The 26,295-nt window shown below is 34.9% G+C and overlaps 2 protein-coding genes across 15 annotated transcripts; one reads left to right on the forward strand and one right to left on the reverse strand.

The window, feature by feature from the left end:
* Nucleotides 1-9,879: 9,879 nt before the first annotated feature.
* LOC107767651 (butanoate--CoA ligase AAE1-like) lies at nt 9,880-15,377 on the forward strand. Its single transcript, XM_075245243.1, has 2 exons — nt 9,880-10,258; nt 13,021-15,377. Exons 1-2 carry the CDS (start codon nt 10,061-10,063, stop codon nt 14,485-14,487), a joined length of 1,665 nt encoding a protein of 554 aa, XP_075101344.1. The 5' UTR covers nt 9,880-10,060; the 3' UTR covers nt 14,488-15,377.
* Nucleotides 15,314-25,772, reverse strand: LOC107767652 (uncharacterized). Of its 14 annotated transcripts, none has more exons than XR_012705765.1 (10): nt 25,665-25,772; nt 24,975-25,095; nt 23,313-23,447; nt 22,299-22,387; nt 21,798-21,893; nt 20,929-21,708; nt 20,717-20,822; nt 19,962-20,167; nt 15,786-15,875; nt 15,314-15,711 (listed from the first exon to the last, which is right to left on the reverse strand). XR_012705765.1 is itself a non-coding variant. In XM_016586725.2 (10 exons), exons 7-10 carry the CDS (start codon nt 21,636-21,638, stop codon nt 19,544-19,546), a joined length of 1,185 nt encoding a protein of 394 aa, XP_016442211.2. In that variant the 5' UTR covers nt 21,639-21,718; nt 21,798-21,893; nt 22,299-22,387; nt 22,904-23,013; nt 23,313-23,447; nt 24,975-25,095; nt 25,665-25,770; the 3' UTR covers nt 19,286-19,543. The 14 variants fall into 14 exon arrangements, 7 of the variants coding, with proteins under 7 accessions (XP_016442211.2, XP_075101345.1, XP_016442208.2 ...); XR_001643956.2 differs by lacking the exon at nt 25,665-25,772 and adding an exon at nt 22,904-23,013 and having other exon boundaries at nt 15,314-15,563; nt 20,929-21,718; nt 24,975-25,663; XR_001643955.2 differs by lacking the exon at nt 25,665-25,772 and adding an exon at nt 22,904-23,013 and having other exon boundaries at nt 15,314-15,566; nt 20,929-21,718; nt 24,975-25,663.
* Between the last annotated feature and the right edge of the window lie 523 nt (nt 25,773-26,295).

The raw sequence follows: 26,295 nt of genomic DNA on the forward strand, positions 1-26,295 counted from the left end.
CTCCAAATCTCTAGCCTTAAACTCCCCAAATTACACCTTAAAACCACACAATCTAGGTGGGAAAATCAATGAGGTAACAAGATTATCGAACAAAAATAAGCACAAGTGACTTACCTCAAGAAAATCCTCGAAAGTCCTCTCAAAAATCGCCTTACACCGAGTTGAAATGTCTAAAAATGAAGAAAAATCGCGAACCCTCGAATTTAAGTGTTCTGCCCAGGCTTTTCGCTTCTACGACTCATTTAGCCGCTTCTGCGGCACCGCTTATGTGGTCGACCATCCGCATATGCAGAACTCACTCAAAGTCGACCTACCGCTTATGCGGTCGCAAACCCCGCTTCTACGGATGCGCATCTGCGCAAATCATCTGTTTCTACGGACCAGTCTCCTCGGCTCCCTGCCGCTTCTACGACACTCTATGCGCATGTGAGTGTCTTCACATGCGGAAATCATTCCGCATCTGCGCTCAATAGTCCTCAATCCAACCTCCACTTCTGTGTTACTCCAGCTGCATCTGCGACATCGCACCTGCAGCCAAGCGATCACACCAGAAAACTCCCAGTTTTAACAATGCACTAAATCCCATTTTTGATCCGTTTACCATCCGAAATCAACTCGAGACCCCCGAGACCTCCACAAAATATACCAACAAGTCCTAAAACATGATACGAACTTAGTCGAGCCCTCAAATCACCTCAAACAACATCAAAAACATGAATCGCACCCCATTTCAAGCCTATTGAAACTAAGAAAATTCCAACTTCTACAAACGACGGCGAAACCTATCAAATCACGTACGATTGACCCCAAATTTTGGACACAAGTCAAAAATGACACCACGGATCTACTCCAACTCCAAAAACTCCAATCCGAGCCCGATAACCACAAAGTCCACTCTCGATCAAACTTTTAAATTTCTAACTTTCGCCATTTCAAGCCTAATTCAACTATAGACCTCCAAATCACAATCCGGATATGCTCCTAAGTCCAAAATCATCCAACGGAACTAACGGAACCATCAAAACTCCATTTTGTAGTTGTTTACATATACGTCTACATACGGTCAACCTCTCGCTTAAGCTTCCAACCTTGAGACTAAGTGTCTTAACTCATTTCGAAATACCTCCGGATCCTAACCAACTACCCCGAAAAATTATATAACAGCTATAAAGTATAAAATAAATAGTAAATGGGGGAACAGAGCTACAACTCTCGAAACGACTGGTTGTGTCATTACACAAGAACCTTAGAAACTTTAGAAAAGAAAATCTAAGACTAGCTTCAAGAGCTTAAGTGTTTTTTATAATATTTTACTCGGAATAAAAATCACTCAAAAGCTCTCCATTTTTCCTACTCAAGGATATTCAGATGTTGTATTTTTCTTCTTACGTTGTGTGTTCAACTTCAGTGTGTAAAGATTGTCCTCTTCTAAGTGTGATAGAGTGTCTCCCACTTTTATTTTTATGAAAGGAAGACCCTCTCTTTAGAGAAGAGGGACCTTGAATTATTATTATCAATCTGTCTAAAGGATAAAGTTTTCACCAAAACTACGTCCAAAATATTCGAAGGACAGATGTTTTTGGTCAAAAGTTGTCCAAACGGCAAACTTTTTACCAACTATGAACATTATTTGGAGTACTCTAAATAGCTTTTGAAATGGTGAAAGAAACCAAACTAAAACCATGGATCCTACACTCAAGTACTCTACCTTTCTTCCCTCTACCTTTCTTCCCCTTTCCTCTCATTTAACTCAAATATTCAAAGTCTAAAACAAACAAGGCAGTCCCTATTATAAACTACTACTAATTAGAATTCAGAATGCAACGGCATGGCTATCAAACCCACCAAACAAGCTTATAAACTAAACTAACACGTCTCTCAAAATACTAAAATCAAAACAACATCAACACATAAAATAATGTAAACCAAACAAATAAACTATAACGGTGATTGACCAAACTAGTAAAAAGGAACAAAATAATTATAGCTAACTCAATTAATATAAACTACTAACTATCTAAAACTAATCGATCACTCTCATAATACAACAGATAGTCATAGAGACATAAATAAGAAACAAAAACTGAACTTTAAAACTAAACTAATTATTGAAATCATGAAAAAGAGGTTTTTTACCAAAGGCAATGACAAGATAAATAACATGTTAATCAGCTAATTGAATCTAAAATACAATCTAAATAACCTGAACTAATAATAATTCAAACTACTATACACGAATCTAAATCAATAAAATGACTACCCGTAGTTGACATAATCAGTAGTGAAGGATAAAATAATATTGCTAAACTAGAACATATAGACGACTAAACTATCCGAAACTAGATGACTACTCTCATAACACAATGGAAAATCATAGAAACACAAACAAGACATAAAAATAAAATAAAAAACTAAACTAGCAGCTAGAATCAGAAAAGGGAGGCTTTTACCAAAGCTCGGGGATCCAAAAATTGGCTCAGGTCATCGGAGCGCATTGAAGCAGTCGTGACACTAGCTCGACTATCAAGCACATCTTTCTTATTGGTGGAAATCGTATCCTTGAATGTTGGCAAACCAGAATTTTGGCTGTGATTTTCATTACCAACAAGAAAGGATGTTTGGAGTGAATCCTACGCCGTAGATGAGAAGAGCTTCAGGCAAAACATCGGTGGTTTAGGGGTGATTGTGGTGGTGGTGCCCGGAGGTCGGCAATGGTGGAGGTCGGGGTTTATGGGTGAAATTAGAGGGGAAGTGTAGGTATCATAGAGCTCTATTCATTCATGTATATGTTATGGGGCGAAGGTGGTCGGAGCTTCACGAATCTGGAAAATAGGTGGCAGCTAGGGTTTCTTAGATCTACTAATCATGGAGTTTGAGAGGGGGTTTGAGAAGTTCGATTTGGAGATTCGAATAGAGGAGGTTGAGAAGAGTGTATGGTGATAATTTGGGGGTGTTTGGAGGTCGGCCGCCGCCGATTCCGGCGGGCGGCAGCGGGCTAAGTAGTGGGAGAGGGAATGATAGAGAGAAGAGAGGGAGAAGAAAGAGAGTAAAGGAAAAACGGGGGCAAATTTTTGGCTATTCTATGCTTTAAATACCTAGGGTGAGAGTTGATGTCTGGCCTTTGAATCAAGTGAAGAAAACGACGTTGTTTTTTCGTCTTCCGGGCCAAAGCATTTGGACGGGGTCCTGGGTTGCCGAATTTGGTCCAATGTTTGGGCTAATTTTGGCTTTAAAATGACACTACAAATTCCCTAATTTCCCTAATAAATTATTTAATAATCTAATTCTAAAATTTACACACACAATAAAGTTATAATGTGTGTAGGAGAAGAAGAAAGGGAAAAAATTAGGTATGTACACTCGTTGCTGCTCAGAAGTTTGAAATTAATTAGCCAAACACAAATTATTTCTTGTCAAAAGTACAACAACAACAACAATAATAACAACCCAGTATACTCCCACTAACGGGGTCTAGGGAGGGTAATGTGTACGCAAACCTTACCCTACCCTGGGGTAGAGAAACTGTTTCCAATAGACTCTCAGCTCCCTCCCTCCAAGAACTCTCCACCTAGCTCTTGGGGTAACTCGAACTCACAACCTCTTGGTTGGAAGTGGAGGGTGTTCACCACTAGAGCAACTCACTCTTCTCATCAAAAATATTTTTAAGAAAAAACAATTCTCAAAATAAGCTGATTTTTCAGTTTGGCCAAACAGGTTATTATTTTTTTCTTGTTTGATTGGATCAGCAGATTTAGTTGAAAGATCATTAGTATATCTTTATGCTATTCCTGTGAATTTTATATTTGTTCTTTAATCGATATTTACCAGTGTGCTTAATTAATTGTGTGAATTATGTGATTAGTTTGCAACTTCTCTATAGTATGTTTGGAATCAATAATTTAAAATTTTTTAATGGGGCTGTAGATTTTGGGTGCCGTATTGAATTAAGCACGCAAATTTATACACGTGAAATGAAAAGAGCACGTGTTTCTTTTATTACTTTTCTTTTCTTATACTCACTCCGTCTCAAACTATTTGCCGTATTTCTCCTTTATGCGCTCCTTATAAAATATTATTTAGAAGGAGAGTTGGACTATTTTACCTTTATTTATGTCTTAAAATATAATCTCTCTTTATTGAATATTTATTATATTTATGTGATATCTCTATCTTCAAGAACAATTATTATTAAGGGTAAAATGAAAAAAATATAATTTATTTTATCTTAAACTTCTAAAATGATAAATAATTTGAGAGAAATATTTTTAAAAAGTCCAACAAATAATTTGAATTGGAGAGAGTATATTTTTTCTTGGATCTTAGACCCGTGAATTAAATGAAAAGACCACGTGTTTCTTTAGACCGGTGAAATGAGAAGAGGACGTATCTCTTTAAACAGTAGTAGTATTTTTGTTTTATAAACTTTACCAATAAATTTGATCACATATTTACATTTCTATCACTTAGATTTTCAAAACCCTATCATGCCTTTTAATTTTCAAGAAGCTCTACATAGTAGCAATTAGGCATGCTATAATTTATAGTACTATTGAGAGTCATTTAACCTTTGGAAGATTCAATGCATATTTGTAACGATCCGACCGATCGTTTTGAGAATTAGTACCATGTTCGGCGGCTTAAGGTCTCGAGAAGTTTCGTATTATGTATTATGACTTGCGTGTGTAGTCGAGTTTGGTTTACGGGTAATTCGGGGTCAATTTGAAAAAAAAAATCTCGTTTTAGAAGTTAAGTGAAAAGAATTGACCGGAGTTTGACTTTCAAGTAGACGACTCCGGAATGGTATTTCGATGATTCCAATAGCTTCGTATTGTGATTTTGGACTTAGGCGTGTGTCTGGAATTGGATTCGGAGGTCAGTAGGTTGACTTTATTTATTTCGACGAAAATTGAAAATTTGAAGGTTTGGAATATTCAGAAGCTTGATCGAGATTTGAATTTGATGATATTGGGTTCAAATTTCAGTTTCGGGAATTGGAACATCTCCATTATGTCATTTATGAGTCGTGTGCAAATTTTGAAGTCATTTCGGATTGATTTGATACATTTTGGCACGAGTTTTGTAAATTGGAAAGTCTAAAAATTCATAAGTGTGATTCGAGGTGCAATTCGCAATTTCAGCGTTGTTTGATGTAATTTGAGGCATCGAGTAGGTCCGTGTTATGTTACAAGACTTATTGGTATATTCGGACGAGGTCCCGAGTGGTTCGGGTGAGTTTCAGACCGGGTTCAGATCGTTTGGAGCTTTGTTGAAGCTGTTGAAAATTTTGTTGCTGGTACAATCGCTTCTGGGAAGTCTTGGTCGCAGAAGCGAGGTAGTAATCGCAGAAACGACTGGGGAAGGAACAAGGTAGTAATCGCAGATACGGTCTATGGCAACGCAGAAGCGATATGAAGCGCAGAAGCGCAATTTTGTCTCGCACTTGCGTTTGCGTAGAAGCGAACTTCCTGCCGCATGTGTGATTAATCAGCTGGGCAGTGGACTTCGCAGAAGTGAGATTGGTCTCGCAAAAGCAAGCTCGCAGAGCGCAAATTTGTTCCGCAGGTGCGAAACTGGGCAGAAACATAAAGATCGAACTTGGTCATTTCTCCATTTTCGTTTTGGATTTTTGGAACTCGGTTTGGGCGATTCTGGAAGAATTTTTCAGAAGCTTGTTTGGGGTAAGTGTTCTATATCCGAAAGTGATTATATTTCATCATTTCATGGTTATATTCATCGTTTAATTCAAATTTTGTGGAAGAAATTGAGAAAAAATGTAAAAAAAATTCAAAAATAAAAAATGAGGATTTGGAGGACGATTTGTTATCGGAATTTGATAATTTTGGTATGGTTGAACTCATATCGGAATGAGTGTTCGTATTTCATAAAATTCTGTTGGGTTCCGAGATGCGAGCCCCGGGTTGACTTTTTAATGTGAAATTTAAAGTCGACGTCTTATTATCCAGAATTATTTTCGATGAATTTTAATAATGCTATGTAATTAATTTGGCTAGATTTGAGCCGTCCAGAGGCCGTTTCAAGCGAGAAGGCTATTTTAAAGTATCGGCCTAACTTCGTAAAGGTAAGTATCTTGCCTAACCTTGTGTGGGGGAATTATCCCTTAGGCATTGAGTTTTATGTGAAATTTTGTATGGTGTGAAAGTCGTATACGCTAGGTGACGAGTACGTACTCAGGCTTATATGTGCAAATTCTATTGATTTAAACTCTTAGGCATCTTTTATGTATTAGTTGAAGATTGTAGGCACATATTACACTCTTTATTGGCCGTGTTCACTATTACATGCTTTATTTGGAAGTTGTTGTTACATGCCTCATTCCTTACTTGACGAGTTTGTTTATATGATAATTTGGTGTAACTGCTACTTTGAGTTTTACGTGAATTTTGTGTTTTGTTAAGTTACCATTCTGTGAAAATAATTTCATTATGGATTTCTCATCTACAAATAATTAAATAAAAATTTAAAAAGGAAGCATTAATCTACTTACCTAAAATTTGGATTAAACAAGGCGTTGTTCTATGCTGAGTTACTTTTCCATCCTTGTTGTTTTGAGATTTCATATACGTTGTGTAGAGCCTTGGGCGATTTATTGTGAGATTATTTGATTTAATTGTTCCTTTGGAAAGATTGTGGCATATGGGCAATTTGTAATATGAATTGAGTATGTTGTGTTAATGTGATAATATTCCGTGTGAATTGCTGTGTGATTTGGGTTATTATTATACGGACGTAAGGGTGGCATTTCACTATTGATATTATGCGAATATAAGGGTGACATTTCACTGTTGTTATGTGTGTTGGGATATTGTCTTGGGGGGGGGGGAGGGAGTGATAAGAGTGGCTATTATATAGAGTGATAAGGGAGGCTATTATACGGAGCGATAAGGGAGGCTATTATAGGCGAGATAAGGTTGGCTATTGATATTGTCTAGGCAGAGTGATACATGTGGCTATAGGAGAGATGATAAGGGTGGCAATATCACGGATGATATGTGATGATGTGGAGTTATTGTGTTGGTGATTTTTATGTGATGACGTAGCATTATTGTGTTGGTGATTTTTGTGTGATGTTGTGATTCTCCTTGTGTTTAATATACACTTTGTGTAACTTGACTTATATTTTCGGTGAGTTAATTGATATCCTTGATATTTTTTTATTGATTTGGGTTGCAGTAATACACTTGCACATGAATACACTGTAGCATGTCATATATACTAGCTCACGAGTACGTAACCTGATAATTATTTGATTCGTGTTAAAAATATGGGCATGAGGTGCCGTGGGTATATAATGATTTTGTTATTGGCACGTGAATTGTCCGTGCAGTTGTAAAATGAAATGTGGGCATGAGGTGCCGCGAGTAAATGATGATTTTATTATTGGCACGTGAGTTTCGTGCGGTCGTGATAGAGATATGGGCACGAGATGTCGTGAGAATATGAAAGTGGACTGAGCCCCATGTTTATTGACTATAAGATGAGGTATCACATAGTGACTTTGTTGTGGAACAACTTGTATTTGAAAAGCTTGTTTCATTGACTATACTTGTGTTCCTTATTTGGTTGAACATTATTTATGGTGTTCTTATTGCCTTACTGTTATTATCCTTGGTTGATTCTTGTTTCCATAACTGCTATTTATTTTTCATTATTTTCGTATACTGCTATATTGCATAAATTATTTGACTAATGAGTGTCTCGATTATACCTCGTCAGTCGTCACTACTCCACCAAGGTTAGTATTGATACTTACTGAGTACCGACTGTGGTATACTCATACTACACTTCTGCACATTTTTGTGCAGAGCCAGGTATTGGACATATCGGACTCGGGACAGAGTTAGTGTGTTGATCACAAGGATTCAAGGTAGAGTTACTTGGCCGTCGCAGTCCCTTGGAGTCTTTCCATTTTATTGTACTGTTAATTATCATTCGAACAGTATTGTATGTTCGATCCTTGAGATCATTTCATGTATTCAGTTAGAGTTCGTGACTCAATATTACTAGTCTTGGGAGGTTGTTAAAATTGTTTTCGCTTTTGGTTTCGAAACTTGTATTAAATCATATGTTTAAAAAAATGGTTTGAATTGTAATTGTAATCGGCTTACCTAGTCTTAAAGACTAAGTGTCATCACGACGTTTGCGGTGGGATTTTGGGTCGTGACACTATCTCATTTAGCCTTTGCTTTTAGATCAAGGGGGTTTTTCTTTATCCCATCAAAGTGTAAGGAATGTATTAATATATTAACATATTTATTTGCAAATATTTCTTTTATTATAGCCATTTCTACTTATAATCAGTAATGTATGTGCTAATTTGAAATTATATGCACTGATGCACAACTCTCTCAGTATGTTGCAAAGCTGCGTATACACTATGCTCTTCATATATTATTTATTAGATTATATTGGGTTGTTATTGTTGTTGTTATATGTTGAACGCATATATCCAAAGGGCATATTGATATTTTCTTTAAGAAATATACCCAATTACCTTTTTGAATGGAACATTGCCAATTACCTGTAGCTATAATCATATTGTCAACGGAAAAGGTCCAAATATACCCTTGTACTATACGAAATTGAGCACATTTGCCCTTCGTTAATACTTTAGCTCAAATATGCCCTTACCGTCACATAGTTGGTCAATATATGCCCTTAGAGTTACACAGTTGGCCCATATATGCCTTTTTCGAAACAGAATCCACCTAAACTAATTAGCTCTTTCATTAATTGTATTAAAGTGTATTACAAACACTATTTTCTTTTTATTAGTACTTTCTTTTCTTTACGTTTCTCTTTTCTTTCTTCTTTTTTCTTTTCTTCTCTTTTTTTTCCTTTTTCTTTCTCCTTTATCCGATATCCTCCATTACTGATGTTCTCTCCATTTTCGTCACCAATTTCACTTGACAAAACTCATGAATTCCAATTACTAAGAAAATTCTCCCATAATAATATTTTTATAGATCATATGTTTGTCAATTTTTTAATTTTTACTGAACATATATTTAGTTCTAAAAAATTTAACAAAGTAAGATTGAAATAATATTTATGTAACAAAAAGTCCCAAAAATCCAACAAAACCAAACAATCCAAACCGATATAATTGGTTTGGTTTGGTTTTGATAAAAACCGAACCAACCCGTTCCATGTACACCCCTAATTTACATAGTTAATAAAAAAAAATAGAAAATGTCCAACTGAAAAAAGAACTAACTCCTCAAATTTATAACACTACAACTTGAACTCTAGGCTTTTAATCATTAAATTATCTTTGTGGAAACAATTTAAATATTTTGGTCTTTTGAGTATTGTTAAAGGTTGAAATATTTTTATTATTTTAAAGTTTAAACCATAATTTTTAGACAATTTAATTTCGTTTATTTAGAGGGCCAGTGAAATTGGAACTTGATTACCTTATGGAAGAATTTTCTTAGTAATTGGAATTCATGAGTTTTGTAAGTGAAATTGGTGACGAAAATAGAGAAGACATCATTAATGAAGGAAACGGATAAGGGAGAAAGAAAAAGAAAAAAAAGAGAAGAAAAGAAAAAAGAAGAAAGAAAAGAGAAAGGTAAAGAAAAAAAAAGTACTAATAAAAAAGAAATAGTGTTTGTAATACACTTTAGTACAATTAACGAAAGAGCTAATTAGTTTGGGTGAATTTCATTTTGAAAAGGGCATATATGAACTAATTGTGTAATTCTAAGTGCATATATGAATTAACTATGCGACGATAATGACATATTTGAGTTAAAATATTAACGAATGATAAATATGCTTAATTTCGTATAACTATAAGGCCATATTTGGAACTTTGTCGTGTTGTCACTGCTTTAATGTTACAACCACAATTCTCTCCATGTATTGAAATTGACATTTCACATATCCAAGTTGCATTTTAACTTGTACTATTGACTAGTGACTCTCTCTCTCTCTTCCTAGTAGCACTTTCTAATTTCAGGAACTGGTGAGCAGAGGTGGTGAATGAAATCAACTCGAAATTAGTTCTAAATTTTGAAAAAAATCTCAGAAATTTGTAATGGAGGGGACGATTCGATGCTCAGCAAACTATGTGCCGTTGAGTCCAATAAGCTTTTTGGAAAGAGCAGCAGTGGTTTACAGCAACAGAGTTTCTATTGTTTACGGAGATGTTAAGTTTACTTGGGCAGAGACCCGCCAAAGGTGCCTCAAACTCGCTTCAGCTCTGATCCAGCTTGGGATTTCTCGCTGTGATGTCGTAATGTTCTTCTCTTCCTTCCCCTCTTTTTTCCCCCCTCTGTTTTCTGTCTAAAAAATGTACTTCCGTTCCGAATTATGAAGTTTCAATCACATTTTAACTTCAAATTTATTATTTTATGCTTAATAAAATAATTTGTGGCTTGCTTTAAACCATGAGTTTCAAAAATGTTTTAAAAAAAATTAATAAAAACTACGTGCTCGGTTAAACAACTCATGATGGAAGGGTCGAGAGTAAATTAGAGTCATTCAACTTAAGTTTTGTAACATAAAATTCATTTGTTTTTTGTAACACAAAAATCTTCTTTCTAAAGTTCTAATTAACAGAAATATAAAAATGGCCGGAAAATGCATTTTTTACCAGAAAAGTGACTATCTATGAATATACTAATTTCTTACCAAGTAAAATACTAGTATCCACAATTAATCACTTAACTCCCAACTTGACAATACTAAGTTTAGATCTAGTTAAATTAACCGGGAATGTTATACTCTGAATTTGATTCTATTCATTAATTTCTTATAACAGCAATAATTTAATGTCAACGAGAAATATTTGATTCATTAGATATCACAATTCGAATTTATTGTTATGACTGCAAATTCAATGGACTCCCCATCATTTTTTCGCTGTTATAGCTATGTTTAAATATAACTAAGAACCTGTATATTCAGTAAAATGGGTCATGCTGGGTGTTAAAATGGGTTGATTATATGACCTTTTTTTTATTATGCAAATTAAGATTGTCACGTCAGTTTTCCAGCCAAAAATGACTTCTTCCTGCCACTTATATTTCTGTCAACTAAATTTTAGAAAGATGAATTTTATGTTACAAAAAAAAAGTGATTTTTGTGTCATAAATTCTAACTTGAATGACCATTGGTGAAATTTACTCCAAGGCGGAGGGTGTATCTTTTTTCTTTTTAATCTTAATTATTCACTTTCTCCCTTTAACTCTACTTATATGTGTCTGCAAAACTGAGCCCAGATGAAGCCAGAGTTTGGTGGATAAAATAGTTTTAATTATGAACGGGGTAGGTCGACGGATAAAAAATAGTGTAATTATGATCAGTCTTGAATGTGGTATGTCTTTAATTGGATTTTTTTAGTCTCTCTTGAAGTTTCCTTTCCAATATGTCCTTTCTCTGATCATTTGCAAATAATTTATTTTTGCTCTGAATGTGGGTGAGAAATTCTCTCTTTCTCATCTTGATTCGGTGTTAATTGGAGCTGCTTTCTCCAAATTGGGGACCTGGAACAATTGTTGTGGATGCCCAGTCATGGACAAGTCATTATTAATTGTTTTTGTTATTTTGTTACTCTTGGTGCTTTAAATGGACCATAGGGCTTCCCTACCTAGTTTTTTATGTGTCACTGACTTGTGCAAAAGACGGCAAATTGTTATAGCTGTCATTATACAGCAAACAAGTTTCTTCATTGATTATTATTTGTGTAGATTCCACTAATATATGGAGTGGTATTTAAATTACAAATAATTCAGTTTGATATTTTTTTCACCCATTGTAGCCTTGATATTACCTCTTGGAATTCATACTAGTGAACTTTATGATGAGTGTTGATACTATTGTAGGCGAATCTTCCCATAGTGACTGATGAAGTAAATATGCTACTTTCTTGGAGGACTGATCTGGTTTTCAGGAAGAATTTTCTCAAGCATGTAGGATCCAAAAGTCGTCCCTTATCTTTGGGCTTAGACTCAAAATCGTTCATATTCTTTTGCTCGTCCCTTATCTTTGGGCTTACACTCAAAATAATTCATATTCTTTTGCATGGAGCACTGATATTCCTTATTGTTTACCAAACTGGCCTACTTTGGGTCCACGGCAAGCAACATTACTTTTTGACAGAGGGAGCAGCTCACTTGCTGCTCAGGTGAGATTGCAATAAGCCCTTGTGCTATCAATGACTGGAGCAGCACCTACACAAGCTCTCGTGGCTGTTCTTGCTCATGTTTACGTAATTTGGAAATAACTCGCTGAGACGTGACTTAAAGATGGAGAAAAGACAAAAGTTGCCTTTAACAAATACCTCATATAATAGAAAAAGTAAGTGGAGAAAAAGAAAGTAAAAGAGATGGAAATATTTGTGTACACTCTATCTTTTAGATCTTCCAATAGCTTTACCCGTGATGACAACAGCCTCCAAGATTTCACCAGACTGTTCAAAGTACTTATTCATGGCCTTCTTTGAGCCTACCAGGCCAAACCACCTACAAGCACCTTAGTGTAATTGGTGTCTCCGAGTTGATGCATAACATCAGATGGAGTCATCTTACCAATGCCTATAAACCCTATATTCATCTTCGAGATCTATCTCGTCAAAGCCGTGTTCACATAACTACTCTGTTAAAAATAACAGCTGCGTGGGGAGGGATTAAAAGTTAAAATCTTTCGCAATCAATGAGGGCAGTTAGTGCATTATGTCAAAGAATATCTTATGCTTTTGAGTGATTGAGTCTAAGCTCAAAGATAAGTGGCCTATTCTTTTGGATAATTATATACAGGATGATGATTTCTTTGTTTTATCAAGTTTCAATTACTTTGAGAACGTAAACAAAGTTAGAAGTTGCTAAACATTTGCCTTCTCTTTCAGTGTTAGCTAACCTTGTTTCTGTTCTATGTCTTTGAACAGTTTTGATCACCTTTATTGTACTTCATGTTTTCTTAGAAAGGAAATAACTTCTCATTTAGAAGCACATTATCATACTCATGTTGCTCTTAATTTTTACCAATTATATGCAGGTTGCTGTCTTGGCTCCAAATATTCCTGCTATGTATGAGCTACACTTTGGGGTGCCTATGGCTGGGGCAGTTCTTTGTACTCTTAATGTTCGTCACGATTCAGCAATGGTATCGGTGTTGCTCAAACATTCAGAGGCAAAAGTCATATTTGTAGATTATCAGTTCCTTGATATTGCTAAGGGGGCATTAAAGATTCTTTCGAAGGAAAGGATCAAATTTCCTTATCTAGTCCTAATCCCCGACTGCGACAGGCAGCTGTCTAGTGTTCTTAATAGGGCATTGATACCGGGAGATCTGGAATACGAGTCCTTTTTAGCGACCGGGAAACCAAATTTTGAGATAGTATGGCCAATTGATGAATGGGGTGCCATTGCTCTGAATTATACTTCAGGTACAACATCCAGTCCAAAAGGGGTTGTCTACAGTCACAGAGGAGCATATCTTAATTCTCTTGCTGCAGTTCTTCTCAATGAATTGCCTTTAATGCCTGTCTACTTATGGTGTGTTCCCATGTTTCATTGCAATGGATGGTGTCTAACTTGGGGCATCGCAGCACAGGGTGGCAAAAATGTTTGTCTTAGGAATGTTACAGCCGCAGGAATTTTTACAAGCATAGCTGGGCACCAAGTGAGCCACATGGGTGGTGCGCCTACAGTTTTAAACATGATAATAAATGCACCTCCTAGTGTTCGGAGGTCACTTCCAAGGAAAGTAGCAGTGATGACTGGTGGTGCACCACCACCTCCTCAAGTGCTATTTAAGATGGAGGAGCTCGGTTTTGATGTAACTCACTCATATGGTCTAACTGAAACCTATGGTCCAGGAACGGTTTGCACTTGGAAACCTGAGTGGAGTTCTTTGTCACCTGATGAGCAGGCAAAGATCAAGTCTCGTCAGGGATTGCACCACATTGGCATGGAGGAAGTAGATGTGAAGGATCCAGCTTCAATGAAGAGCATACCTCCAGATGCAAAAACCATGGGTGAGGTAATGTTTAGAGGAAACACTGTAATGAATGGGTACTTGAAGAATCTCAAAGCCACAGAAGATGCTTTCAAAGGGGGTTGGTTTCGAAGTGGAGACCTTGCAGTGAAACACCCCGATGGTTACATTGAATTGAAGGATCGCACAAAGGACATCATTGTTTCAGGTGGAGAAAACATTAGCACGATTGAGGTGGAGTCGGTGATATTCAGCCATCCAGCCGTTCTTGAGGCTGCTGTGGTCGGAAAACCAGATGATTACTGGGGTGAGACACCTTGTGCCTTTGTGAAACTAAAGGATGGTAATAATGCAACTGCCAATGAAATCATCAACTACTGCCGTGATCGTTTACCACATTACATGGCTCCTAAAACAGTAATTTTCGATGATTTGCCCAAAACTTCTACAGGAAAGACACAAAAATTTGTTTTGAGACAGAAGGCCAAAGCTCTGGGGAGTATCTCAAAGGCCAGCAAACTATAATTCATAACTTTCCAGTGTTGTGGATAAACTGATAACATTATTGCTAAAATGAGAAGTGGCCTCTGTTTTATTTGATTGAATCACATTTATGCTGTGGGAATGCCTGTTGTACATGATAATCTACAAATTTCACAGCCATTTAAGCTGCACAAACGCAAGGTTAGCAAGTAAATGCTTATAGCATTGTTTCATTAAAAGTTAACTTGTGGTATCTTGGTGAGTTTTGGTTACAACATACCAACCTATGTGACTTTTTGACCTTGTGGTTTTCTGGAGGGATATTATTTTTCATGAAAATTTATCTCCAGTAAGCAGGAGCGGCGCTAGGTGGCAGAAGGGTGTTCGGTCAAATACCCTTCACCGAAAATTACACTGTGTATATAAGGTTAAATTTTTTTTTATTTATTTTTTTTTAATTGCCTTGGTGAAAATTTTGCTTCCGCCAATGTTGTTAAGGGCATGACTTCATTTGAAAATATGTTCTCACTGAAAGGAAGTGGAGCCTTGGGATAACAGTAAAGTTGTCTTCGTGTTACCTATATGTCACAAGTTCGAGCAGTGGAAGCAGCTGCTAATGATTGCATTAGAGTAGGCTGTCTACATCATACCTCTTGGATACGGTCCTTCCCCGGACCCTATATGAATACGGGATGCTTTGTGCACCGAGCTGTCCTTTTTTTTTTCTCTTCTCATTCGAAGATATCCTCTCCAAAGGACATGCCAATTCATGTAAGTATATTTTTATTGAAAGACTAGGTGGCGATGGCCTGTGCCAGCTCGGGCCTAACATGTATCTAGTTTTATTTTTCAATTGTGGTGATGATAGTAGATAAAATACTCTAATATTGAAATCAAAATAGATGACCATAATCCAAAAGATTCTTCTATACTATATGAGCCTAATTTTGCTCTTCTATTTACAGTATCTGCAAAAAAAACAATGCTCTTTCAACTCCACTTGTTCTCTTTTTCAAATTGTATGTAATTGCGCAATATTGTAGGTTGGTATTGCATACAATACTCCATTCAATGATATTTGTACCACCTTTTTTTCTTAACAGAAAAAATTGATAGTGCTGCTGCAACACAGAAAATGGGGTATACTAAATGAATAGTGTGTGATAGCCCATCCCATTAGCAGTATTGGGGAAAATTGAAAGCAGCAGAGCAAAATGATAAAGTTTCCACAGTAGAGATTGTCAAGGTTACCAAATTCAAAATGACCTATGAAATATTTTTTCTAGTTAGCATAAATCAACAATCCAAAGGGTAATATATTTAAAAACATAACCGCATACCTGCCCAGAAGCAGAGATGTCGAGAAGAGTAGCCTGCTTCTTTCCTTAATACATAATAGAAATGCAAATTGCCAATACTAACTATGCCTCCTAAACAAAAGAAAACGTATCAAGTTAAAAATAACCAAAGAACCATGGACCTTACAAATTTTAATGTTCAAAGTAGACAAAACACCAACTACTGCAAAGAATAAGAAGTTATAAAATTTTTTTGAATTGTATTGAGCTTCCATTCCAATACCATTTTGAACCACAAAAAGGTAATCTTTAGAGACCTCTTGCTAGAATAAGCAAATTTTAAATATACTTTTTGATAAGGTAATAAGTTATTTTAAATATATTTCCTCATATCCTTCTAAGAAGTAAACTCTAAAATATGCTCTTCTAATCTTTCAATGTATTGCTGAGTCCAATGGCCAGCAATGAGCAAATTTTTAAATATACTTTTGATTATTGAATGTTGTTAGTGTGATTGGCTTACCTAGTCTCAGAGGTTAGGTATCATCACGATCTTTGGTGGGATTTTGGGTCGTGACATTCATGTTTAAGATATTATTTTAATAAAATATAAAGCTCTTAAGTCTGAGAAATTTTTATTCAAATATTGTTCTTAGTGGTTATGTTTTAAGTTTACTTAATATACATTAAAAATCTTATTTAAAACTTTAAGTTTGTAATATTTTACTCGTTAAAGTTTGATGTTTAATTTATTTATTATAATTTAGAAGTTTCATAACATTCAAATAAAAAATATATCGTATTATATTTGTTAAATTATAACATAAAAATAAAACTTCCAAACCTGACTTGACTGGGTATTTTTAAGCCCGACTTGTTCTAGACCTGACTTGACTGGAATAACCTATGTATTAATACATGAGGCAAGACTCAGCTTTTCTTAGTGAAAAATCTCAAACAAATTAGTTGAAAAATCATCTGGAACTATGTATAAACTTCAAAGAACAAAAAAAGTAACCCTTCTGATCTCCCACAACATATTATATAAAAATAAATAATTAATTAGATAATATTTTTCGTAGCTTCAAAATAAATTATTTTTGTGCAGTCATAGTATTCTACTGCTCAAATCAAAATTAAGAATTACTTCATAACAAATAATAGATTGTAAATGATTCAATAAGTTGGAGATAGCCGTAGCTTTTAAATTTGTTGTACTCATTTAATTTGTAGAGTAGCACAACATGCTTAATATTTTTTATTTCTAAATCCAGTTTCACAAATGATTTCTCGAGATATTGACTTCAAAATAATGGTAATGCTTAAACTTAGATTTAAATAGAAAAAAATACTTGCAGAATAAAAAAATCAGATTGTACTTTCTCACTACTTAATTTAGATGTAATTATCCGTCTTCACCTGAACTTCTTTCATTTTATCTCGCCCTTGCATATGATCTTTGTCTATGCATCGATTTTAGTCACATTCTATTTTCGTTTCTATCTTTTTTGCTTCAGATCAAATCTTTAATGCAACGATTTATTAAGCTAAATGCAATATAGTGGTCATTATTTTTCCATATTATAAAACAAGCCACACAAAATGCTCTGCCCTAACGTCAATTAAGTTGTTTAATGTTATCTACGATTGAGTTATCATCCAAGTATAAGGCACAATCAACCAAATTTGAGCACACCAGAGTGATTTAATTTCTGGACTGCACATATAGTAGCAATATGACCATCAACACCGGTATCAAAAATAATGAATTAAAATTAAAAGCCTTGAGAGGATCTTCATGAGCCGAGAGTCTATCGGAAACAGTCTCTCTATCCTCACGAGGTAGGGGTAAGGTCTGCGTACACAGTGGCGGAGCCACATGCACTCAAGGGGTGTCAACCGACACCCCTTTTAATCGAAAAATTACACTATGTAGCTAGGTAATTTTTAAAAAAATATATGTATATATACTATATATTGACACCTCTTAACTTCTTGGTGAGTTTATTTCTTTATATTTTGACTCCCCTTAATGAAAATCCTGGCTTCGCCACTGTGCGTACACACTACTCTTCCCAGACTCCATAGTGTGGGATATTACTGGGCATAGAATAATAATAAATTGAGAGGATCTTCGATTGGCAGAACAAGAAAGAGTAATTCTGATAATAGATAACTCGGAAAAAGAACAAAAGAGAACGAAAGAAAACAATTTGTTTACTGTAGACTTCTTTGTTCCTTTTAGTGTCAAGTGTGCCAAGCTCTTCATAATATGTTATTCATCCTAAAACAGATTTAACCAATAAACAGAATTACTTACTAAAGTAATATGCAAGTGAAATTCACTATTATTTCTAAAACATGGTACCATAAAATTTACCATAAGAAATTTGTCTATTGAAGACACACTCCACAAGCTAAATGCCACGCTTAAAATCGCTTTGCGACCTTTGCCAAGGGGCATATAAAACAACTATGCTCTTCTTCCCGGGAAGATAATTGTAAAGCCTTCAGAATTCTTTTGCTTGAGACAGTAGTGTGATTACTAATTTTCTGCTTGGGAGATCTAATTTTGGCCTCCTGACACCAACAATACTGCTATTAGCTCTATCATTTTTACTTTTGTTTCTTTATCATTCTTTCTCTCGATTTTTGCTCTAGCTTTCTCTGTCCTCTCCTCTCCTTTAATATTTTGATTCAACCCAAACCCTTAGTTCTCTGAACAAGATTTTTGCTTTGTTTTAAAGAGTGTATCAAAGTGTCGTATGTATCTAAACGGAGTTATATCAACCTCAAGAGCCTAGATGAGATAATTATAACAATGTCTTTTCATTTGCATTGTAGTTTAAATTCACTTAACATACTTTCTTAATCGAGGTTATCTACTACCTATAGTTTACAACATCTAATAATGATAGGTAGTAGAAGAAGCTCAATTCCATTAATTTTATGACTCTTGGTAGTACCATACTTAATGATAGGTAGTAGAAGAGGCTCAATTCCATTAACTTTGTGACTCTTGATAGTGTCTACCATGAAGAGTTTTAATTTTACGATTGTGTACATTAGTATTATGACAATTGTGTTTGATTAAAGGGCAAAAATGTCGTTTAGCTTTAAATGGACATTTTAGTCTTTCAACTTTTAGTATAGTATGATGAGACTTTTATAGCCATACAATTGCTATAGCATATTTAAGAGTTCTTATGGCATATTTAAAACCATAAGTTTTAAAAGTCTTTATTGTTTTTCTTAAACTTTAAGCCAAGTCAAACTGTACCAAATAAATTAGAGAACATAGTGTCTTATAAAGTACAGGCTGATTATAAAACACAGTCCAGAAACATGGATAAAATACTAAAAAGTTCTTAGCAAGGAGTCATCATTTTGTACAATCCTAAAGAAGTGGATAAACAATTTAAAACATTGAAAGTAAAGAGTAGAATCTGTTGTTAGGCTTATCCATGTTAATAGTTTCTTTCCTAACTGTGCTCTTACCAAGGAGAAATGGTCAATGGCAAGATTATCAAGAATGGCATGTAGCATAATTACATAAATATATAAAATTGGGTTACAATGCAGCAACTTTATTGCTGGGAGACCACAGAAACAACTAAAATAAAATAAAAGAATCTTATTCTTACTGTATATTTAACAAACCTACACCAATGTATTATAAATGTATATCTGTTTTAAAGTTGGAAAACAGAAGTTTTACCAAAGTATTTGGTAAAAAGTGAAGAAAAGGCTAAAAGAATGAATGTGGTTAGGAATTATTCAGGAAGACTGTTTGCAAGAGCTTAGAATGGAATCCTCAAGAAATTGGGTAAGCTGTAAAGTATATAATTCTGGGTCATTTCTGAAATGATCAACATGAGGTGTAGAAAGTGCTGACTGTACATGTACAATTGTGGGCAACTTGGTTGCCCAGATGTCAATAGATCTAGAACATCAGAAAGTCTCCTGCAATTTCATCCAAAGATCAATGTAAGTACATAGAGGGACCTATCTTTGGCACTTGCTACACGTACTAATTGCAATCCATTGGAGAGTGGACATGACATCGACAAGGTCTACTTTATAGGTGAGTACAAAGACGAAAAGTAGATACAATTTTGGTACTTCTATTAAATACTGCAGGCTTAAAAACATTTTATCACAACCACTCGCAGAAAAGGCAATTCTGGAAACAGACTTTATCTAAAGAGATGTCCTTACCTATTTACGGCGGGAAGGTTCAAAACCACCTCAAAGAACTTCTCCAGTACTACTAGTAAAGCTGCTTCAGTTACCGCAGGCTTAGCATCCGCAGAAGTTTTGGTTTCTATTGTCACATCTGCATCTTTGTTGCTTAAAGTCATGATGCGTTTGGTTGCAACACTATTCTTCTTTAAAAAGGCAGCAGAGAATCCAGAAGCCCATACCTTGACACAAAATATGAGAACTTGATTGTGTTAATTTCAACTTATCAAATCAAAGTTCCATGCGCCCAAAATATGATTTAACATTTATTAAATACTACACAAGTACCACCTCCCCTCCCCCGAAACTCCACAGCTGACTCCCAGCCGCGAAAGGGAGAAAAAGACTAAAGCAAGAATGAGATGACGTAGAAAGATGGCATTTCTAAATAACTTCCACATTATCAAGTTTAAGAATATCTTTTGCCAAGCAACCAACATAGTTTAAGGCCTAAGATAGAAGAAAGCAACAGTATTAAATTAAGAGAACAATCGGTCCTGATTAGAGTACAAATTAAGCAATCTTCAAAATGGCTAGACCGTGATATGTATACAGAACTTGTAATACTTATCCGATAAAAGGATGATATAATTGGATTTCAATAGAAAAATATGGCTCTTAACAATTGCTTTGCATTAAACCTCATAAATAAACTACACATGTAGAAAGACTCTTTCCAGCACTTGCATGAAAAAGAAATCATATGATGGCAATTTCAGAGACAGCAATACCTGTGGATCGGGAGCAGCTACAGGAGCAGAATCAAAAATACAACCTTTGATTCTTGTCATTAAAATAGGATCTTGTTTCTGAAACTTCTCCAAAATGACACCATAACTATAAAGCCAAGAATAAAAGAACTCGATCAGTAATTCACAGACAATTTTTAAGAAAAACGCATATACTTCTGTTTCTAAGTTGATGATTGTCAAAGAGTACTCACGTTAACCATCCCGTGTTACTGAAAGTGTGGAAGACCAAGTTCTTTCCATGCTCTTCTTCTAACCAATCAGCAAGATGGTTCACAAGCAGTTCTATATCCTGCTCTGCCTTTCCCCCGACTTGATAGCTAAGAATCTCAGACATTGGGAAAGTAAATATAATGGCATGATATCCTCTTGAGGCATACCACTCTGCATATCTCTTTAGATGCTTCTGTTTTGCACCTAACCATCCCAACAATACTACCACAGTCCTAGACTTTACTGATGAACAATCAGAATTCCCTGAAATATCAACGGCATTTGGCTCTGGTAAATGCCATCTATACAACACCTCCGAAGGCGAATAAGGAACTGTATAAGTATATGTTGATGGATTTGCAGACTTGGCCAATGCTGCTGATTGATAAAAATTGACCAACACGGAAGAAGTGCCTAGGGAAGAACACGAAAGATTTGAAACAGAACCAGAACTGGTGCTGGTGCTGGGACTTGGAACACGTATTCTGGTGACGAAGGACAAATTGGTAAGCTTAGATACGGATATCTGAGACACCCATGATGTTATCTTTTCTTGCAATGCTTCAGAAGAAGAATTCTCTATCGATTTTGAGGGCCAAAATTTTTCATGAAGATCAGTAGATACAGAAGCTATAGCGACTGCAGATGCCGCAACTATCGGTCTTTGGAGGATTCCAGAAAACGAAGCCATGATGATATACAGCCTTCCCAAATTTGCATACCAATATCAGACAACCCTCATACAAACAACAATAATTTTCCTGCAAGACACTAAACCATGGCCCAAAAATAAGAAATGATTTTTTCAATGAACAAAATTCAAAAGAAAGTTAAATGGTAGACAGGATACCTCTTTTGTTTAAGTTGGTCTTGTGTTTTTTCTTGGAAGAAATAGGGCTGCCAATATATTTTGACAGCCCCACCAACAACTCTATATAACTGTCACCTGCGTCAAATTCCCTTAGTAATCAAATTTTGTGTTGTTAAGGCGTGTGCTGTCACAAAAATCAGGAGATTAATAAGGCACAGATGAAGACCAAAAGGTCAAGGACAACTTGAAGTATGAACATAAAGCAATACTTGGCGCTCCATTAGGCATAATGCCTTTAAAGCATGATGGCATCCTTCAAGTTACACCCACTCCCTATAATTTCTCTGTAAGTATTTTTTCTTCATTTGGTATAATGCCTCTTAGGTATTATAGTGTCTTTCAAATATCCAATTTGATCTCAAACATGGTCCACGTTGACTTGAACATTATCCAGATTTATGCTAACGTCCAAAATTTGATTCAGAATAGTTGGATAACATGATATGTAAAATGCTTCATTTTTATTCATTATTGAAATACCTAGATACACGAGGCTCTATGAGGCACTATGTCATCTTTGATTTTGCCGGACTCACGAACACGATTAACATCATGCTGGATTATTTTAACTGCAAAAAGAAAAAAGAAACTTTTGATTATTTCATCTGCAAGAAAGATGTTAAAGGAAGCGCTAAACAATAGCAATAACAACTATAATTACTATAAATTGCATAGAATTCCGAGCTTTAGGATTGCCATACTTTTATTCTTTTTGTTCAACAACATCATCATTAAGAACATAATTATTTTTTCTTAATGTCGAAAAGAAGTAGCATAATATCTACGATTGGATTCAAAAAAGCATAGGCCTCCGGCAATTTGCCAATCTTGTTTTAATTTCATACTTCCTACAATGCAATAAAAAATTTAGGACACTATGGTTTACCACAATATATTATATTACATTCTCTTCTTTTTTATCTTCTTGTAAACCTTCAAATGATTTTTTGATTGTGAAAACCAAAGGGAATGGTGACCTTGGGTTGTACCCAGTCTGAAATCAAGTGTAGATAATTGCTCAAAGAAGATGTTAGTTACAACTCCAATAATCATAAATGCTACTAATGTTGTCAACATATTAGTACCTTGAGCAAATAGTGAAACTCTCTAAGAGAATTAGATCTCTTAGAGTGCGCCGGCAAAAGATTCTTTTAGCATCATTCATTTCTCTTTCAGCTTCAGCAGGGTTCACAAGCTGAAAAGAAGAGATGAAAATAATGACATAGGAAGTTATGACTGATCAAACTTAAAAAGTTTGAGCAATCAATATTTTAACAACATATAAAAAGGTCTTACTTATATCTTTCTTGTCAAGTAGTGTCAAAAAGGGATCATTGAAACTAAAACCAGCAACTATAGCTAACAATGGGTACCAACAATATAAAATTACCCAAAATACAAGCATATTTCTATTTTAGGCTACATCGGAAACATTGATAATGCCCTGTTGAAGAACCAAAAGGGAAGGAAAAGTTAGAAGAATGAGATGCTTACACTTGAATATGAATATATGATCTAATAACAAATAAATTTGTATATCCCGAACAGTCGGTCACTTTCATATAAAGTGCCAATGAACTTTCTGATGCTGAATAGTCTTTTGAATCTACCGGCAAAAAGGAAACTCCGCTGACAGAGACAAACAAAGTATAAGCTTCTATAATTAATAAAATGGTATAAATTATAGTAGAAAGTAGTAAACTGTAATACTGCATAAAAAGTTGTTAACATCATATACATCTACAAATGCCCGTTCAAGGGACCTAGAATTGCTACCAAGTTATAAACTTTTAATTGAAAAATTTGATAGCATGTAGCTCTTCAGAATTCCTAACAGATGATAACCGGAGAAGCATTAGATATGGAAACATCATAATTTCTTCAGACATTTTTCTAATGCACTAATTAAACAACTCTTGAAGATTTAATATAAGTAAATTGATGACCAGAACAATTTAGTCTCTCCACGCAGTGTGATGATCAACCTCTTTGTGATGGTTTTCTGATAATAAGGAGAGCTCATAATGCTCCTAAAGGTTTTCAAATGACATAGGTTTCACAAAGTCACCAATTATAGCGGATCCAGGATTCGAAGGTTGCCGGTGCCACCATGTTATGCATACAGTATACATGTCAGTAGCTACAAAGACAGATTAGGAATAATGGGTCGGTTCGGTTAGTTTTTGATTAATTTGAATATGCCTTTCATTCACAAAACAAATAAGTTCGATTTTAGTTCAAATTTGTAACGCTTAATTTAAACACATTCTAAATAAAAATGCAAAAGAAAATTAACATTTCATGAAAGAGCGCCTCCAATATAAATATTTGCTTAAAGAATACCTTAACTACACTATATATTCATTGTTTGACTAGATTAACTTACTTGTATTGTTATTTGTTTATTTTTCCATCTTAATTGTTGAGTTATATGACAATTATTTTCAAAGAAAAACCTTCACCATTCAACCTATGATATTCGACTCAAAACGACTATCAATCAAGCCATTTAATTTTTTTCAAAACCCAATAGAAGATATTGCTCAAATTATATTCCAATATATAAATTAATATCGTTTCATTAAAAATAAAGAAATTATATGCTAATTAAAAACAATTCAAATTACCTATAGAAAATAATTGTTCATAAAGTAAAGTATAATGATAGAAACAAAATGAGGACCGAAAGTTAAAAAAATGAAGAAGAGAGACTTAACAAGTAATAAAAGGAAGGAAAGAATAGAAAAAGAAAGAAAAGAGGTGAGGCCCTGGGGCTCAACTGAAAATAAAAAAAAATCTTAATAAATAGAAAAAAGGAAAAATTAAAGGAGCTGCTCCAACAGGGAATCGAACTTGCATTCATGAGGCTAAGGAAAGCCTTCAAAGGGAAGGCTGAACCAATGGCACCCGCTTCCGACTTCTGAGTGTCATTCTATCAATTTATACGTTTCTTCACAGAAATATTATGTACATAGTAAGAATTTTAGCGAGGCGAGCGGGTGTCGTGGTACCCCTACCTCGTAAGAGGTAGATCCGCCCCTGCTTGTCCTGATCTCTATCCAAAATAACTACCCTAATTCATCTTATCGTGAAAGATTTTCTAAAGGAGCACAAAATTTTAATTCAACATCCGAAGATCAGAGCATTAAGCAATACCTAAAAAGTCATGTTGCTGCATTAACAAAATTCAAGAGCAAGCTCAAGAACCACATCAATCGAAATACTCCAATTAACTTTCTTCACGAGAGTCTTTGCACAGTCACACCTAGAGATTTTCCTGCTACAACCCAAAAAGGTCAAAGACAATATAATTACTCCAACTAAGATGACTCGAGCATATCAACAAACACTTAAGTGCACAATCCACTTCATACTTCCAGTCATTTTTTTATACGTTAAATTTTCCATAAGACCTTTTTTTTTTGGGCACTAAGTAGTTGATAACAAAGACAAAATTCATCAAAGAGACATGATACATATGCAAATCAGGCACAATTACTAATATGTACCTAAAAGCTCTAGCAAGAAATTATAATCAAAATAATTAGAAACTAACTAATACACCCCAAATTGTGATTTCTAATAAACAATAAAGCAACACCGGAGAAAACCCATAAGAAAAAGTAAAAGCGAGAGAGCATAAATTAAGCAAGGAGAAAATTAATTGACAACAATATGACTATAAAAAATATGAGAAGAACCCAACAAAAACACGAAAAATAAATGAAAAAGATAAATAAAAAAGAGACTAAAACTTGGGCAAATTTGAGGGAAGATCAAACTTGAAATTAGAATATCCCGCCGAGAAGATGAAAAGAAAGGAAGATAAACAGGACTGAAAGGCACCTGCAAGCACGCTCTGTAATGTTTCCGTGATAAACCTGCTGTCACACCTTTTCTTTTTTTTTTTTTTAACGGGGAAAATGTTTTTTCGAGTCACCGATTTATTTTAAATCTCGATTCAAGGAAATTTGACTCAGTATAAGTCTGCGAAACACAAAAAATCGGATAAGAATTCTATTAACCTAAGAGAAGGTGTTAGGCACTCTCGAATTTCGTAATTTTAGCACGGTCGCTTTACAATCATTCTTGACTTGATTACCTGATTATTACATATTTTAGAAACCTATGTATATTTTGCCTTTTACCGCTTTTAATTATTTGATTATTACAATTATGGAATTATCTTCAAATAAAACACGTGTACGTATATCCATTTTGTTTGGTGTGTCAAAATTATGTCACGCGTACGTATACACAATTAATAACACTTAATTATTTATTAAGATTATTTGGTCAAAGTCGCGCGGACGCATACTTTGATTTATTTTGGAAATCATAATTATGTCACGCGAGCGTATACATAATCAGGATAATAGATTAAAAGCGTGCCTAAAACATTCTACGAGTATTCGAGAGTTGTTGTCCTAAGCTAGTTTGAAATTATTGTGAGGCACTAAATTATGGATAAAGAATT

This window comes from Nicotiana tabacum, chromosome 23 (genome assembly GCF_000715075.1).
Source record: "Nicotiana tabacum cultivar K326 chromosome 23, ASM71507v2, whole genome shotgun sequence".
Classification (NCBI taxonomy): Eukaryota; Viridiplantae; Streptophyta; class Magnoliopsida; order Solanales; family Solanaceae; genus Nicotiana; species Nicotiana tabacum.

Excerpts from the sequence above, each read along its gene's own strand:
- LOC107767652 (XM_016586725.2), bottom strand. The coding sequence starts at position 21,638 with ATGGCTTCGTTTTCTGGAATCCTCCAAAGACCGATAGTTGCGGCATCT. Across the intron at positions 20,168-20,716 it reads TAGCTGCTCCCGATCCACAG|GTATGGGCTTCTGGATTCTC; the intron begins GTATTGCTGTCT and ends TTTTGTGTCAAG. Across the intron at positions 19,707-19,961 it reads AACCTTCCCGCCGTAAATAG|GAGACTTTCTGATGTTCTAG; the intron begins GTAAGGACATCT and ends ATGAAATTGCAG.
- LOC107767651 (XM_075245243.1), top strand. The coding sequence starts at position 10,061 with ATGGAGGGGACGATTCGATGCTCAGCAAACTATGTGCCGTTGAGTCCA. Across the intron at positions 10,259-13,020 it reads GGATTTCTCGCTGTGATGTC|GTTGCTGTCTTGGCTCCAAA; the intron begins GTAATGTTCTTC and ends AATTATATGCAG.